This window comes from Mobula hypostoma, chromosome 14 (genome assembly GCF_963921235.1).
Source record: "Mobula hypostoma chromosome 14, sMobHyp1.1, whole genome shotgun sequence".
Lineage (NCBI taxonomy): Eukaryota > Metazoa > Chordata > Chondrichthyes > Myliobatiformes > Myliobatidae > Mobula > Mobula hypostoma.
Genome location: NC_086110.1, coordinates 44,233,091 through 44,247,916, shown reverse-complemented (window position 1 = coordinate 44,247,916; position 14,826 = coordinate 44,233,091). Strand labels below are relative to the sequence as shown.

General features: G+C 41.5%; 1 protein-coding gene across 6 annotated transcripts in view; it reads left to right on the top strand.

Moving 5' to 3' along the window:
- dpep1 (dipeptidase 1) overlaps window positions 1-14,031 on the top strand; it is a 40,866-nt gene extending 26,835 nt beyond the window's left edge. For all 6 annotated transcript variants that reach the window (XM_063067470.1, XM_063067471.1, XM_063067468.1 and 3 more), the window contains exons 6-11: window positions 1,092-1,161; window positions 2,023-2,199; window positions 4,235-4,319; window positions 6,842-6,917; window positions 8,596-8,737; window positions 13,538-14,031. In XM_063067470.1, the coding sequence (XP_062923540.1) occupies window positions 1,092-1,161; window positions 2,023-2,199; window positions 4,235-4,319; window positions 6,842-6,917; window positions 8,596-8,737; window positions 13,538-13,705 (718 nt within the window). In that variant the 3' untranslated portion in view covers window positions 13,706-14,031. The remainder of the gene's footprint in view (window positions 1-1,091; window positions 1,162-2,022; window positions 2,200-4,234; window positions 4,320-6,841; window positions 6,918-8,595; window positions 8,738-13,537) is intronic.
- Window positions 14,032-14,826: the final 795 nt, after the last annotated feature.

The following is a 14,826-nucleotide window of genomic DNA, read 5'->3' as shown; positions in this document are numbered from 1 at the left end:
ATGACACAAAGCTGGGTGACAGTGTTAGCTGTGAGGAGGATGCTAAGACGATGCAGGGTGACTTGGATAGCTGAGGTGAGTGGGCAAATTCATGGCAGATGCAATTTAATGTGGATAAATATGAGGTTATCCACTTTGGTGGCAAAAACAGGAAAACAGATTATTATCTGAACGGTGGCCGATTAGGAAAAGGGGAGGTGCAACGAGACCTGGGTGTCATTATACACCAGTCATTGAAAGTGGGCATGCAGGTACAGCAGGCGGTGAAAAAGGCGAATGGTATGCTGGCATTCATAGCAAGAGGATTCGAGTACAGGAGCAGGGAGGTACTACTGCAGTTGTACAAGGCCTTGGTGAGAGCACACCTGGAGTATTGTGTGCAGTTTTGGTCCCCTAATCTGAGGAAAGACATCCTTGCCATAGAGGGAGTACAAAGAAGGTTCACCAGATTGATTCCTGGGATGGTAGGACTTTCATATGATGAAAGACTGGATCGACTAGGCTTATACTCATTGGAATTTAGAAGATTGAGGGGAGATCTTATTGAAACGTATAAAATCCTAAAAGGATTGGACAGGCTAGATGCAGGAAGATTGTTCCCGATGTTGGGGAAGTCCAGAATGAGGGGTCACAGTTTGAGGATAAAGGGAAAGCCTTTTAGGACCGAGATGAGGAAAAACTTCTTCACACAGAGAGTGGTGAATCTGTGGAATTCTCTGCCACAGGAAACAGTTGAGGCCAGTTCATTGGCTATATTTAAGAGGGAGTTAGATATGGCCCTTGTGGCTAAAGGGATCGGGGGTATGGAGGGAAGGCTGGTACAGGGTTCTGAGTTGGATGATCAGCCATGATCATACTGAATGGCGGTGTAGGCTTGAAGGGCCGAATGGCCTACTCCTGCACCTATTTTCTATGTTTCTATGTTTCTATTGCCTATTGTAGACAATGCCAAATTATATTAAATGTTACCTTGTTTGTTTAAACCTGTTTGAGTCTATGAAAAGCAATTGCTATAAAGATTGACTTCACAAGGGCCAACTTGCTTGATTTTAACACTTCAGAAATTATAACAGAGCTTTTCAATGTTTCAGGGTTGATAACTGGCTTGTGGATACAGGTGAAGACCCAGCAGGCAGTAATGGACTGTCGGACTACGGAAAGGTTTGTATCTGCCATGTATGTGAAGGGTGTTTAAGCTAAAAATCTCTATGTTATACAATGCAAAACTTCATTAATTGTAAGTCTAAAATCTAATCTAGTTTACACATTGATGGAATTTTCCCAAAATATAAAGGGCAAAGTCTGCAGTGGAGATGAGCAAATTCATTGGTCATTTCATACAAACACTCTCCTTCAAACACATTGCCTGTCATGCTACTAAGACCAAAGTGAGAAGTGTTTTCAGATTCCTCTAACTGCAGAACCTGAAAAATCTGGCAAATAGTTAAAGTCATTTTGTATTCACAAGAAGGAACAACACTGAGCAGTTTTCTGAAAAAATATTCTATGGAAATATTGTTTTGTTTAATCCCTGGAATTTTTTTTAAAAACTTCAAAATTATAAACATTCACTTAATTTTTTGGGGGGCATGGATGATGCTTCATCTATTGACTCTCCTTGGTTATCGAAGATTATCAGGAATGTGTTTCTTGTAGTTCTGTCAAGGCGTTGCTAGTGGATCTTAAACTGGGGAAAACTTGGGGGAAATGTGCTGTTGTCTTGAGGCAAAGGCCTTCATGTAGAGTTATAGAACTCCTTAATTCAAGGCATTTGAGCTAAATTATTTACAGTTCTTCATTATTTTGGCGACAGTGGAACAGTTATGGTCACACAGACTAATATCCAGGGATGTCATGACTACAAAAAAGCTCCTATTTATTCATTGGATAAGCATTAAATGGGTATGGAACTAGTGGAACATTACAAGTTATCCGAATAACATAAGCTTTTAAAATAATTTCATAATATTTTGGCATGTTTTGAGTGAAATGTTGAAATTATTCTTTTTCATTGTATTGAAGAAAATTATTGGAGAAATGAACCGATTGGGAATGATCATTGATTTAGCACACACTTCCGTCAAGACAATGAATGATGTCCTGAAAATTTCAAAGGCTCCTGTCATATTTAGTCATTCAAGTGCCTATGCCATGTGTAAACATAGACGCAATGTACCAGATGACATTTTGAGAAAAGTGGTAAGATTTTGATCATGCTTTATGCAGATTTTGAAGGATCCTGTCATGTATTTACTGTTGATAAAGCTGCTGTAAAATTGTGAAGAAATCCTCCCCCTCCCTAGCCCTCATTAGAAAAATGCAGGTGCACAGAAGATTTGCAAGTGCTTTTTCAAATATATTTATAACTTGGAGTATTTTGAACATAATTTGTTTGATAAGAAAAAACTTTCATATTCTAAATGTTTTCATGAAATTATTGTTTTCATGTTAATACAGTATTTTAAGCCTTAAGTCTGCAGCATTCAAGTCCTGGCCCTGGCGGCATTCTAGCACCAAGTCAAGTCCTGGCCCTGGCGGCATTCTAGCACTAAGTCAAGTCCTGGCCCTGGCGGCTTCCCAGTTCTGAGTCAAGTCCTGGCCCTGGTGGTCTGTGATTCCTGTCCTACCCCCTTGTCTGAATCCCTTCTCTGCCCCTCTCGCCTCTAGCCCTCGTCTGCAGCTCCGCCTGCGCTTCGGTCTAGTTCCATCGCCAGAGCTAGATAGGTACTGTCTGGTGTTCATTCGTGTTGGTCTTGTCTTGTGTTGTCCTCGCCTCCGTGGGGTAGGTCAGGCCGTCTAGCCGTTGACCCGCGGGGGGTCATGTTCTGTCTTGTCTTGTTCTCACCTCCGTGGGGTAAGTCAGGCCGTCTTGCCATTGCCCCGCGGAGGGTCATGAGTCCCAGCCCTATGTCCTGTACCCAAGGAGGGGTCCCGGCTCCGTGTTCTGTGTATGTATCTATGGTTCCATGTACCTGCTCTCCCGAGACCGAGGCTTTGTTTTCCATGTTCCTCCTCTCCCTAGCCCATGTCACGTCCATGCCTGGTTCTGGGGTCCGAGCCCGAGGCAAGATCCAGGTACTGGGTCCTTGCCCAGTCTCTGGCTCGGAGTCCATACCCTAGCCTCTTCATGTCTCCTCTAGTTCTGGGAGCCGATTCCGAGTCCTAGCCCAGACCCTGGGTCCCAGCCTAGTCGTAGTCCTCAGTCCTTGTCCAGTTCGCTACTCCTGCTCCTGCCTAGCTCTCCTGATATCGAACAATAAACTAAATTTAATTAACCCCACAAGATGTGTCTTGCATTTGGGTCCACCCTTGCTCCCAATGCCCCCGCCATTGTGACAGAGCTCCTGTATTCAGAAAAGCTAAGTCAGTCCACATACAGCCCAAGACATGGATCCTCAAAGAACTACTTCAATCTGGCTCAAAAATATACAGACAAGATGGGAAGAGCAGAAATGCTTGCCCCAATCCCTCAATCACAACATTGATTGTGCCAATCCTAGTAAACTATCTGAGGGAAGTAAGCAGATTCCTCTGATATTTAAATGGAGTAAGTTCATGTCAGTCAGAGTTTAGCAGAAAGGCAGAATATGCTAGCAATGTTTAATCCTGTTCATCAGCTCCTTAAAGTTTATAAAAATCCACATGTAAGACAATGCAATTGAGCAGATGTAATATTTATGGGACCGGAGTTTCATTTTTTATTTAAATGATAGGACTGCTTATGTTTGATTATGCCAACATTTTGAATAACTAAGCGATATTGCTGTGCAGAGTTATTCTGGAAAGTGCTGAGCTCTTCATTTCGTGACACCTTGGGTGGGTGTTAAGAGGGTCTCAAGTATTTACTCATTAAAAGGATGTGAAAAATAGAATGATATTTGCTACAGGATGCAGTTGAGTTTCACAATGAAAGTTTAATTTGTTACCGTGAGACTGAGGACACAGCCTCATGCTCAGAAAAAATAGCTAAGGTTTGTATAATAAATACATTTTATTTCAGTAACTTAACAAATTGCTTTTTATTTTCAATATATCAAATGCTGGGTTGGTTATATTTCAGGGTTAATCATTGCATCAGTTTTTTAAAATACAATGCAATTATCATTTTAATGGGCCATGTACATTTGAAGCAATTCTGAAATGTGTATAAAATTTTTTTAAAGTATATTATTGGTTGTCCAGAGAGCACCAATAAACCAGCTAAAACATTTCTCTGAATGAATTGATCTCACAGAGTGAGAAGAATGGTATCGTAATGGTGAACTTCTTCAACGACTATGTTACTTGCAAGCCTACAGCTAACCTATTAGATGTGGCAGGTTAGTATCAGCAGCATTCACAAGCCAAACTGATGTTGGTATTCTGTTCTATAGTGCAACATTTTAACATGTCATATGAAGGAACTTCTTCAAAAGCAGGGTCAAATATTTTGTGTGAATATTCTGCGCGTCCATTTGATCCAATTCCATCCCCAGCACACCTCTTCCATTAAATAATTTTAACACAGATAAAAGGTGAAGAGCAAGGTCACAGTGGAATCAAAGAGTTCTTTGGTCCAGAGCTTCAAAACAATTCCATCATCCATCCAGTTGGCCATAACTTGTCTTTAACAGAATTTCACTGCATTTGTATAATTCTTTTGATTAACATTTATTGCAAGAAGACACTGACTTCAAGTTTGTTATGGTAGTTTGTGAGTTAACAGGAAGTATCACTGTTTTGTTAGAGAATACATGTATTAGTGTGAAGATCCAAATTTAGAGACTTAATTGGGTTCTGTTGTGTTTACTTATCTGATAGAGCAGAGGAAAATGTGCTGCTATTCTGGGTCATAACTGATGTCCAACAATGCTTAGTGTGCACAATAGCATAACAGCAGTAGATAAACACAGTCTTACACCACAGAAACGGGTCCTTCAGCAACTCATCCATGCGAACTAAGCTTCACATCTAAATTAGTACAATATGCCTCTAAAGCTTTCCTATACATGTACCAGTCCAGATGTCTTTTATTATTATATGCCTGCATCAACCATTTCCTCTGGCAGCTTGTTCCATATAGTGCCACTCTCTGTGTGGAAAAAGTTGGCCCTTAAGTTCCTTTTAAATTTTATCCTCTCTCTCCTTAAACCTATACCCTGTAGTCTTGATTCTTCAACCACTAGAAGAAGCATTCTCCCTATCTATGCCCCTTGGGACTTTATACACTTCGATAAGATCATCCCTTAGTCTCCTACGCTCCAAGAAATAAAATCCTAGCCTGTCCAATAACCAAGTCCCTTGAGTCCTGACAACATTCTTGTAATTTAAAGCACTCTTTCCATATTAATATCAACTTTCCTATAGCAGGGTGAGTAAAACTGAACACAGTAGTCCAAGTATACTCAATTGCAACATAACTTCCTAACTTGTATACTCAGTGCCTTGACTTATGAAGACTAATGTGCCAAAAGCAGCCGACATCACCCTCTCCTACCTCTGATGCTATAGTACTGTGCAAAAGTTTTAGGCGCGCATGCGCGTACACACACACTACACACACACACACACACACACACACACACACACATATATATATTGCTTGGGTGTTTAAGACTTTTGCACTACTGTATTTGTCAACATGGAGTGGAGAGTGAGTTTGTAAATCTGGCGGGAGCAAGGGATGTCGGGAATGTTAAGTTTGGAGCGCCACGGGAAGGGTGTGGGTGGGTCAGGTGGCAGAGAAGGAGTGGCAGGGATGGGTGCAGACGCACTTATCCCTGGGACACCAGACAAAGTCATTTGATTCCAAACAATTGGTTTACTGATTATTATAGAACCTCCCTGGTACTTCCCGCTCCCTCCCCTTTCCCTTCCTCTTTTCCGAACCACGATTCCCTCTCCCTGCCCCTTTCCCACTCAATCCACAAGAGACCCATGTCAGAATCGGGTTTATTATCACTCACATATGTCTTGACACTTGTTTTTAGTTTTGCAGCAGCTGTACAGTGCAATACATAAAATTACTTCAGTATTGTACAAAATTCTCAGGGCACCCTAGCTATATATATTGTTCTTAAGACTTTTTCACAGTACCGTATACACGTACTCCTAGGTCCCACTATTAAACAAAACTCCCCAAGACCATAATATTAACTGTGAAGAGAGGTAAACTCTGTGTATACATACACCCCTAATAAGAAATTAGGACAGGAATGCTGGTATTGGATTATTCTGTGGCCTAAACAGCATCCCTGGTTGGTTTGGAGCAACCACTGTACAGAATCAGGAAAAAAAACTGCAGAGGGTTGTAAATTCAGCCAGCTCCATGATGGGCACTAACCTCCCCACTATCGAAGACATCTTCAAAAGGCGATACCTCAAAAAGGCAGCGTCCATCGTTAAGGATCTCCAGCCCCCAGGACATTTCCACCTTCTCATTACTACCATCAGGGAGGAGGTAGAGGAGTCTGAAGACACACACCCAACATTTTGGGAACTGCTTCTTCGCCTTCACCATCAATGAACACTACCTCACTATTTCTGCTCTCTTTTTCCACTACTTATTTATGTGTTCCTTTGTCATTTATAGTATATTTTATGTATTGCACTGTATAGCTGTTGCAAACAACAAATTTCACGACATATGTCAATGATAATAAAGCTGATTTGGATCCTGAAATTACTTCTGGAGCCACCAACTAAAATTGAAACATTTTAAATCTAACCTACCTGATGGTGTCTGAATTCACCCCCACTATGTCAGGAAGAGAACTATAATACTACCAAATTAAGTATTGTAAAACAGTGCAATGAAATTTCAATATCCGTTTTAATTCGTATCTTTCAAATCATCCTGTAGATCATTTTGACCACATTAAAAACGTTGCTGGTTACAAAGCTGTGGGATTTGGTGGTGATTATGATGGCGTTCACAGGTAATATTCTGTACCTACCTAAGTTTGATTTGCAGTAATCCGTTAACCAAGAGAAATCTATACTATTCTGGTCTGTATCTTTGGAGAAGCAATGTAAAATTGGTTTTTAAGTTGCCTGATCTTCTTGAAGAAACATTTGTATGTAAAACCAGTGATTGAAAATCTTTTTGGTGTTCATAGTTTTTCGTTATTTTATTCAAATGCTTTTGTTAAGGAATTAGTGTAACACAGATGCCAGAAATTGAATACAGAATTTGAGTGATGCTGCATTGTGCAGTGATCCCATTCCTTGAAGCCACTGGTTGCAAGAATCAACGATGGTACAATGTTAAATATGTAGGTATGTTTGGAGTGCCTAAGGCTGTTAAATAGCCATCTGCACCACTCAAAATAATTTAGCACACCTACTCCTGCACCAGATAATATCAAGGTTCCTACCCTAAAAGAGAACTCGTAGCTGTTGGGCAGGTTGGGTGCATTCATGCAACTTAAAATGGCTGTAGTTAGGTCCTGGAAGAAGAGTATGTGTGCCCCCTACTCTTCCTAGCTTCAGACCCTGAGGTTTTGCAAGTGTATCAAAAGAACATTCAGGTTAAAAATGAAGAGGAGGTGACAGGAAGTAAAAACAGAGATGTTCTGTGGGTGTGATCTGCCCACAGAACACAGCACATTTGCAAAAACTCTCATGATCTTACAGGAAATGTTAAGGCACAGTAGGTGTTCTGAAACTTTTAGTTGTACCTCACAGATACAATTGGGCACAACATTCACACCTCCACTAACACAAATGGACACTGATCCCACTTTAGGAGCTGTGCTTCAATTGCTTTCTCACCCTTCCGATTGCCTTCCCACTGATCAACCCACACACTTGTACACAGGCACTTAACAAAGTAGCAACTCAGCTGGGATAACTGGCTGTCATCGCAGTTGAACGAGTTCTGAAGCGGAGGTAGTGTGCCACATCGTTGCACCTGGCACCTCACATTACAAGCTGCTAAACTGCAATAAGGCTTGAACAAGCCAGGTCACAGGTCCATGCTTCATGTAGAGAGACAGCAGGCATATGCTATGTCTGACCATAGCACATAGAACATAGAACATAGAAGGGATAGGCAAAATATTGTTTTAGTTTCCCAGTAGGAGTGATTGCACATCAGTTAAACACAGTTGGTGTGCCATTATGGTATATTACCTCGCAGAATGCACTCATTGCCTATAATGTGCATTCTTAGGAATCTCTGGACACTTGGCTTAGTTCCGAGAGAGCATCCAGAGAGACCATTCATCCGCAACCTAGCAAGATCCTTCTGCTCTGCCTGTTTCTCCTCCTCATGCATTGGCCAAGACAAGGACTGAGCTCTCTGTTGGTGAGCATTTACAGGAGGCAGTGCCTGACATCTTTCTGCAGGGTATTCTTGGAATTATGTAAGGAATGGAATTACCTCTTGAAATTCTCCCTGGAACTCCCGATGATCTCAAGAAGGTCCATGGGGATGAAATTTGTAAATAAAATACTTCTCTTTGAGATGCTATAGAATTGATGGCCTGAATGGCCACCTGTATTGCAACAATTCTTGTGACTTATTATTTCAGAGCCGTGGACAGTAAGTAAGGAATTATTTGAATCAACATTATCAAACAGAAGAGTTACAGATTATAAATTTTCTCTTTGAAGAGTTCCTGAAGGTCTGGATAATGTGTCCTACTATCCTGATTTAGTAGCTGAACTACTGCGGAGAAATTGGACTGATGAAGAAGTGACAGCAGCCCTTGGAGAAAATTTTCTACGGGTTTTTCAGCAAATAGAGGAAGTAGCGGTAGGTGGAAAAGCAAGTACCTGGCCCCTTTTCTGAGAAATGTGTGTGTAAAATACCTTCAATTTTGCCAACTGTTGTTTCACCTGTTCCTCACACCCAGCTAAAACTAGAGGGATAAATATGCAAACTTTGCAATTGTTTTTTGTTTTCATCCAAAACCTTCGCTTAAAACAAGTCACTGCGGACCAGACAATTTCCTTCAGTTCTCCGTTGGAGTGTTGCCAACTTGCACAGAACCTGGATTGCCTACATAACATATTGAAATCAAAGTGAAGAGAATTACAACCAAGGAAATGTGTGAAGTTGGGATACTGGGATACAGCTCCAATGATTGTGCTTCAATCCTGACCTCAGGTGCTGGCTTTTGTATGTTTTCCCTGTGACCACATAGGTTTCCCCCCAATGTAGGCTTCCCAGGCTGAGCCAGTATTTAATTGCTCATCCCTAAAGGCTCTTGAGAAGCTGGAGGTGAGCAGCTTTCTTAAAACTGCTGCTGTCCTTGAGGTTTCTTCCCCTAATCCATATAATTGTGGGTTAGTAGAGGAATTGGTCACTGTAAATATTCTTAAAGGTTAAGTGAGTGATAGAATCTGGGGGTGGGGTAGAGTTGATGGAAATGTGGGGAGAATAAAATGGAGTTGTGTAGGATTAGTGCAGATGGGTGTCTATGCTTAGAGCAGACTATGCTCTGTCTATCTCTCTACCTCTATGAAATAATTCCAAGGTATGTGACAACCTGTGAGAACGAGTTCCACCTCTCCTTTTCCCTTTTTCTAAAACTGTCATGTCCATGCATTGGAAGCAGAAATATTATATTAAGGTGAAAACATGAGGAAAAGTTGAGCAGTTGACCGTGTGAGGAGAGGTAATCTTATAGAAAGACAGAAGATCCCTGAAGGTTAGATGCCGAGAGGGCATTTCCGCCAGGAAGGGAGCTGGATCTGAGCAACCTTCTACACCTTACACTTGCGAATCACTGCCATTTCTACTCACTGAGCTATTTCTCACTGTTTATGCTTATTCACAGAACTTTTCATTCTTTATTCTCACTCAAAAACCTCATGCTCTTTATGCACACTCACAGATCTTTCATTCTTTATGTTTAGAAGTCACCCACTCCTTAAAACTCATTACATCCCGCTCGTACCACTGAAACTCATTACATCCCGCTGGTGCCACTGAAACTCATTACATCCCGCTGGTGCCACTGAAACTCATTACATACCGCTGGTACCACTGAAACTCATTACATCCCGCTGGTGCCACTGAAACTCATTGCATCCCGCTGGTGCCACTGAAACTCATTGTATCCCGCTGGTACCACTGAAACTCATTACATCCCGCTCGTAGCATTGAAACTTATTGCATCCCGCTGGTGCCACTGAAACTCATTGTATCCCGCTGGTGCCACTGAAACTCATTGTATCCCGCTCGTAGCATTGAAACTCATTACATCCCGCTCGTACCACTGAAATTATTGCATCCCGCTCATACCACTGAAACTCATCGCATCCCGCTCATACCACTGAAACTCATCGCATCCCGCTCGTACCACTGAAACTCATCGCATCCCGCTCGTACCATTGAAACTCATCGCATCCCGCTCGTACCACTGAAACTCATTGCATCCCACTCGTACCATTGAAACTCATTACATCCCGCTCGTACCACTGAAACTCATTGCATCCCACTCGTACCAGTGAAACTCATTGCATCCCGCTCGTACCACTGAAACTCATTACATCCCGCTCGTACCACTGAAACTCATTGCATCCCGCTCGTACCACTGAAACTCATTGCATCCCACTCGTACCAGTGAAACTCATTGCATCCCGCTCGTACCACTGAAACTCATCGCATCCCGCTCGTACCACTGAAACTCATCGCATCCCGCTCGTACCATTGAAACTCATCGCATCCCGCTCGTACCACTGAAACTCATTGCATCCCACTCGTACCATTGAAACTCATTACATCCCGCTCGTACCACTGAAACTCATTGCATCCCACTCGTACCAGTGAAACTCATTGCATCCCGCTTGTACCACTGAAACTCATTACATCCCGCTCGTACCACTGAAACTCATTGCATCCCGCTGGTGCCACTGAAACTCATTGTATCCCGCTCGTAGCATTGAAACTCATTACATCCCGCTCGTACCACTGAAATTATTGCATCCCGCTCGTACCACTGAAACTCATCGCATCCCGCTCGTACCACTGAAACTCATCGCATCCCGCTCGTACCACTGAAACTCATCGCATCCCGCTCGTACCACTGAAACTCATCGCATCCCGCTCGTACCATTGAAACTCATTACATCCCACTCGTACCACTGAAACTCATTGCATCCCACTCGTACCAGTGAAACTCATTGCATCCCGCTCGTACCACTGAAACTCATTACATCCCGCTCATACCATTGAAAGATTTCCCACACTTCCTGCTGATTTAGTGAGCTCCTGCTCTTTACATTCAGCAATCTCAGTTCTTCTGATTTTCACTTTGTCGGTTGTCCAACGTATCCAACAATGACAGGAGACCTGTGCGGGAGAGTTTTTAAAGTGGAAAAACCATTGCACTGTGGCAACTCCACTCTCTCAACCTAGAAATCTGGGTCCAGTGGTACAAGTAATTACATTCAGACTGAGGTCTTTCTTGGTTGTAGTGGATGACCTATCTCACTGGGATTTGAGGACCCAGCTACCTTCAATAGGTTTAGCGCACCTGTTGAAGTGGTGTACCAGGATATGGCTGCTGTCACATGCAAACAATTACTTGGGACCACAGGTGAGAGGTGAGTATGTGGTGGGGCCCACAGCTGAGTGAGCTGCTCCAGAATGGACATTGCAAGTCCCTTCGCTCAAGGTACTACCCCTCCCTGGATACCCTATTCACCCTGATTTTCACTTTAATTCTATTCTATTTAGGTATTAAATCAGTTTTAGTTTATTTAAAATTGATTATTCTATCTGTACTTTTTTCCTTTAATGTTCTTCATCGATTTCATCAGTTCATTTTATTTCAGTGTTGCCCTCCATTGTGGAGGGAGACCCTCTTTGTATCAGCTAAATTCTTTTTTGAATGGGAGCAGATCTAGATAATTTTTTATGCAAGTCAGGCCTCTTTGCTAAACAATTATTTTTAGATCAAATTATCCCTTAAAAAGTGTTGGTGCGTGGCCAAGTGGTTAAGGCGTTTGTCTAGTGATTTGAAGGTCGCTAGTTCGAGCCTTGGCTGAGGCAGCGTGTTGTGTCCTTGAGCAAGGCACTTAACCACACATTGCTCTGCGATGACACCGGTGCCAAGCTGTATGGGTCCTAATGACCTTCCCTTGGACAACATCGGTGGTATGGAGAGGGGAGACTTGCAGCATGGGCAACTGCTGGTCTTCCATATAACCTTGCCCAGGCCTTGGAAACCTTCCAAGGTGCAAATCCATTGTTTCACAAGACTAACGGATGCCTATATAAATCCCTTAAATATATAACATCAATTGTTTTCACATTTGGTGTCCTGGTAATACATAATTATCCTACATAAAGAACATGGTCTGAAATCTGTGGTTGTAAGATGGCGAGACACGTTGCGTTTACCATTGCCAATCACAGTTTAAGACTGACAATAACTTCTGATATCTATTAATATGGTGTTAAAAGCAGAATACTTGTAAGTCATTTTTAATGATTCCTTTTGATACCCATGCTATTGCCATAACTGCAGGTGCAATCAATGCAGAAACATTTATTCAATGTGAATTTCAAATTTCTACCGAGTACTCCATTTTATTTAGAAGAAGCTGAATTTCTAATGGTGCTCTGTCATAATTATTGTCGGGTAGCCTTCCACATTTTGAAAAAAATATTTTATAAATGTGGGGTCTCAATAATATCAAATAATGTGTCAATATTTATTACTTTTTATTGAATGATATTCAAGCCTTTTGCTTTTGTAATCCCATTGGTCTATACCAGTTTTTTTAGTAACTTACTGTGCACGTGAATTGCTTTTTGATTCTGGGTTGATGTGTATGAAAATCCCCTGAACTGATTCACTGGCTTGTTTCTCCAATAGTGGATGGTACAAATCCCCTACAGACCGTGCCAAAGTTTGATTGGTAAAAGAACCATATAAATCTGGGACGTGGGGCTCACTCAATCATTGTGGAAAGCTTATCTCAATGTCAGCAGCAAGTATTTTCGTTCAAATATCAGTGCCATTGTGATGATTTTGTGCCTTCTGTAAAACAAAGGAATGTCAACCTAAATTTATTAATACAATTGAAGATCCTTGATTCATATGTTAAATAATAAATTTCATACCATTTTAAAACGCTGCATATGGATTTTAGTGGTTAAATTACTGGACTAGATAGTTTTAACTATTGGCACAGATTTGTATCCCACCCTACATTTACTGGGGAACTTTAATTTGAGTAATTTGGATATTTTAAAATGTAGGTCTCAGTAATGGGTTGTTATTAAATACCATAAACTCCACGCATGCCATTCAGGGAGGGAACTCTGTCATCTGGCTTGAATTGTACAATCTATTAATGGGTTTGATTCTTTGATTCTTAAGTCAGACACATGAATGGGTTGGACCATCCAGGCCGGATGGCAGATTCTCAGTTCAGGGGAAATGGACAATAAACAGTCGTACTGGCAAAATACTATGAATGAATGTACAGTAGTTAAAACAGGAACTCATCAGCAACATCACTTCCAAACATCATTAGTTCAATGTGCTAATAAGACTGGAGGAGTTAAAATAAACATCTGTTTCTGTTCCTTTTCTAGAAGAACTCAACCTCTCCTGCAGAAGATGAGCCCATTCCATATGATCAGGTTCGGAATCAATGCAGGACTGGCTATGGTTACGGCGATCAAAACAATAATGGAAATCCACTGGTCTTGATGCCTGCAGTTATCACAGCAGCTTCTCTCACCTACCATTTATTAGTGTAAGGGCCAAGCAAGATAAAAGGAAGCTGCAGCCCCTGAGCAGAACACTCATTCAATAAAGACAACTTGGCTAAAAGGAAAAAATGTAGTAGAATTTTTGCTAGGTTTCTTCTCATCTTTCTGCAGAACTAGCAAAGATCCTGAGGATATGGGCATAATTGTCTATTTCTGCTCTTTTAACAGAACTCTTCAGTGTTAACGTCATGCACAAGTACACCTTTGCCTATAATATATCGCTTTAACACACAACCTAAACCAGCACCCAATGTTGTACTGTTAACCATTCTTAGAAGCCATTAAGTTTATAAGTAAGAACTCAAACTCCAAATTAAAATACAGTTTATACCTGAAGCAAAATTGAGGTGCTTCTTTGTACAAAATAAGTTTGTATTTTAAATATTCAAAACACATCATTGCCATATTATATACAATTCAATGCACTAGTATGTTTGGCGTTGCATAAGCTGTCTATCTATTGATAGATAGGTTGCTGCCTGCTGTTTTGAATCAGATTATTTCATGAGAAATTCATGAAAAAAAATTAAAACATATGAACAGGTCATTTAACTTAACAACTCCATGTTGATATACTTTCAGTCGCCATTCCCTGAACTGTCAATCTGATCTACTCTCAAATGTTAGCTTCAGCTTTGCATTAACTCACTCTAGTAATCAGAGTGAAGCCCTTGACCATGGATATTGCATTGAAGTTGGCTCTGTGATACGCAAGCCAGGGTTGTATGATATGGAGAACAAGCTGTTGCCTATGCAGCAAGCTCCCCCTCTCCACACAGTTGACGAATCCAAAGGAATGGCAGAGACTGATAGTTTGGCACTAGCAACATCACAGGAGTTGCCATTCAGTATTGAACTCAAAGTAGGGCAGCCTTAGGAATCCGGGCCGGGTTTTTCCTCAGGGTTTACTCCCGAAGCCTTCCCCATGAGTGGGTATAGCCACAAGACAGAGGAGGCTTAACATTAGAGTTTTCATTCTCCGAGATAATCTGCCAACCAAGGCTGCCTGAAGCAACTGTGTTTAAGGTGCCAGTAATCTGCCTTTGCCCCTTCTTTTAGGAGAACTACACAGGAGGGCCAGGAGCTGGACTTGGTGGTCAGAGGCTATT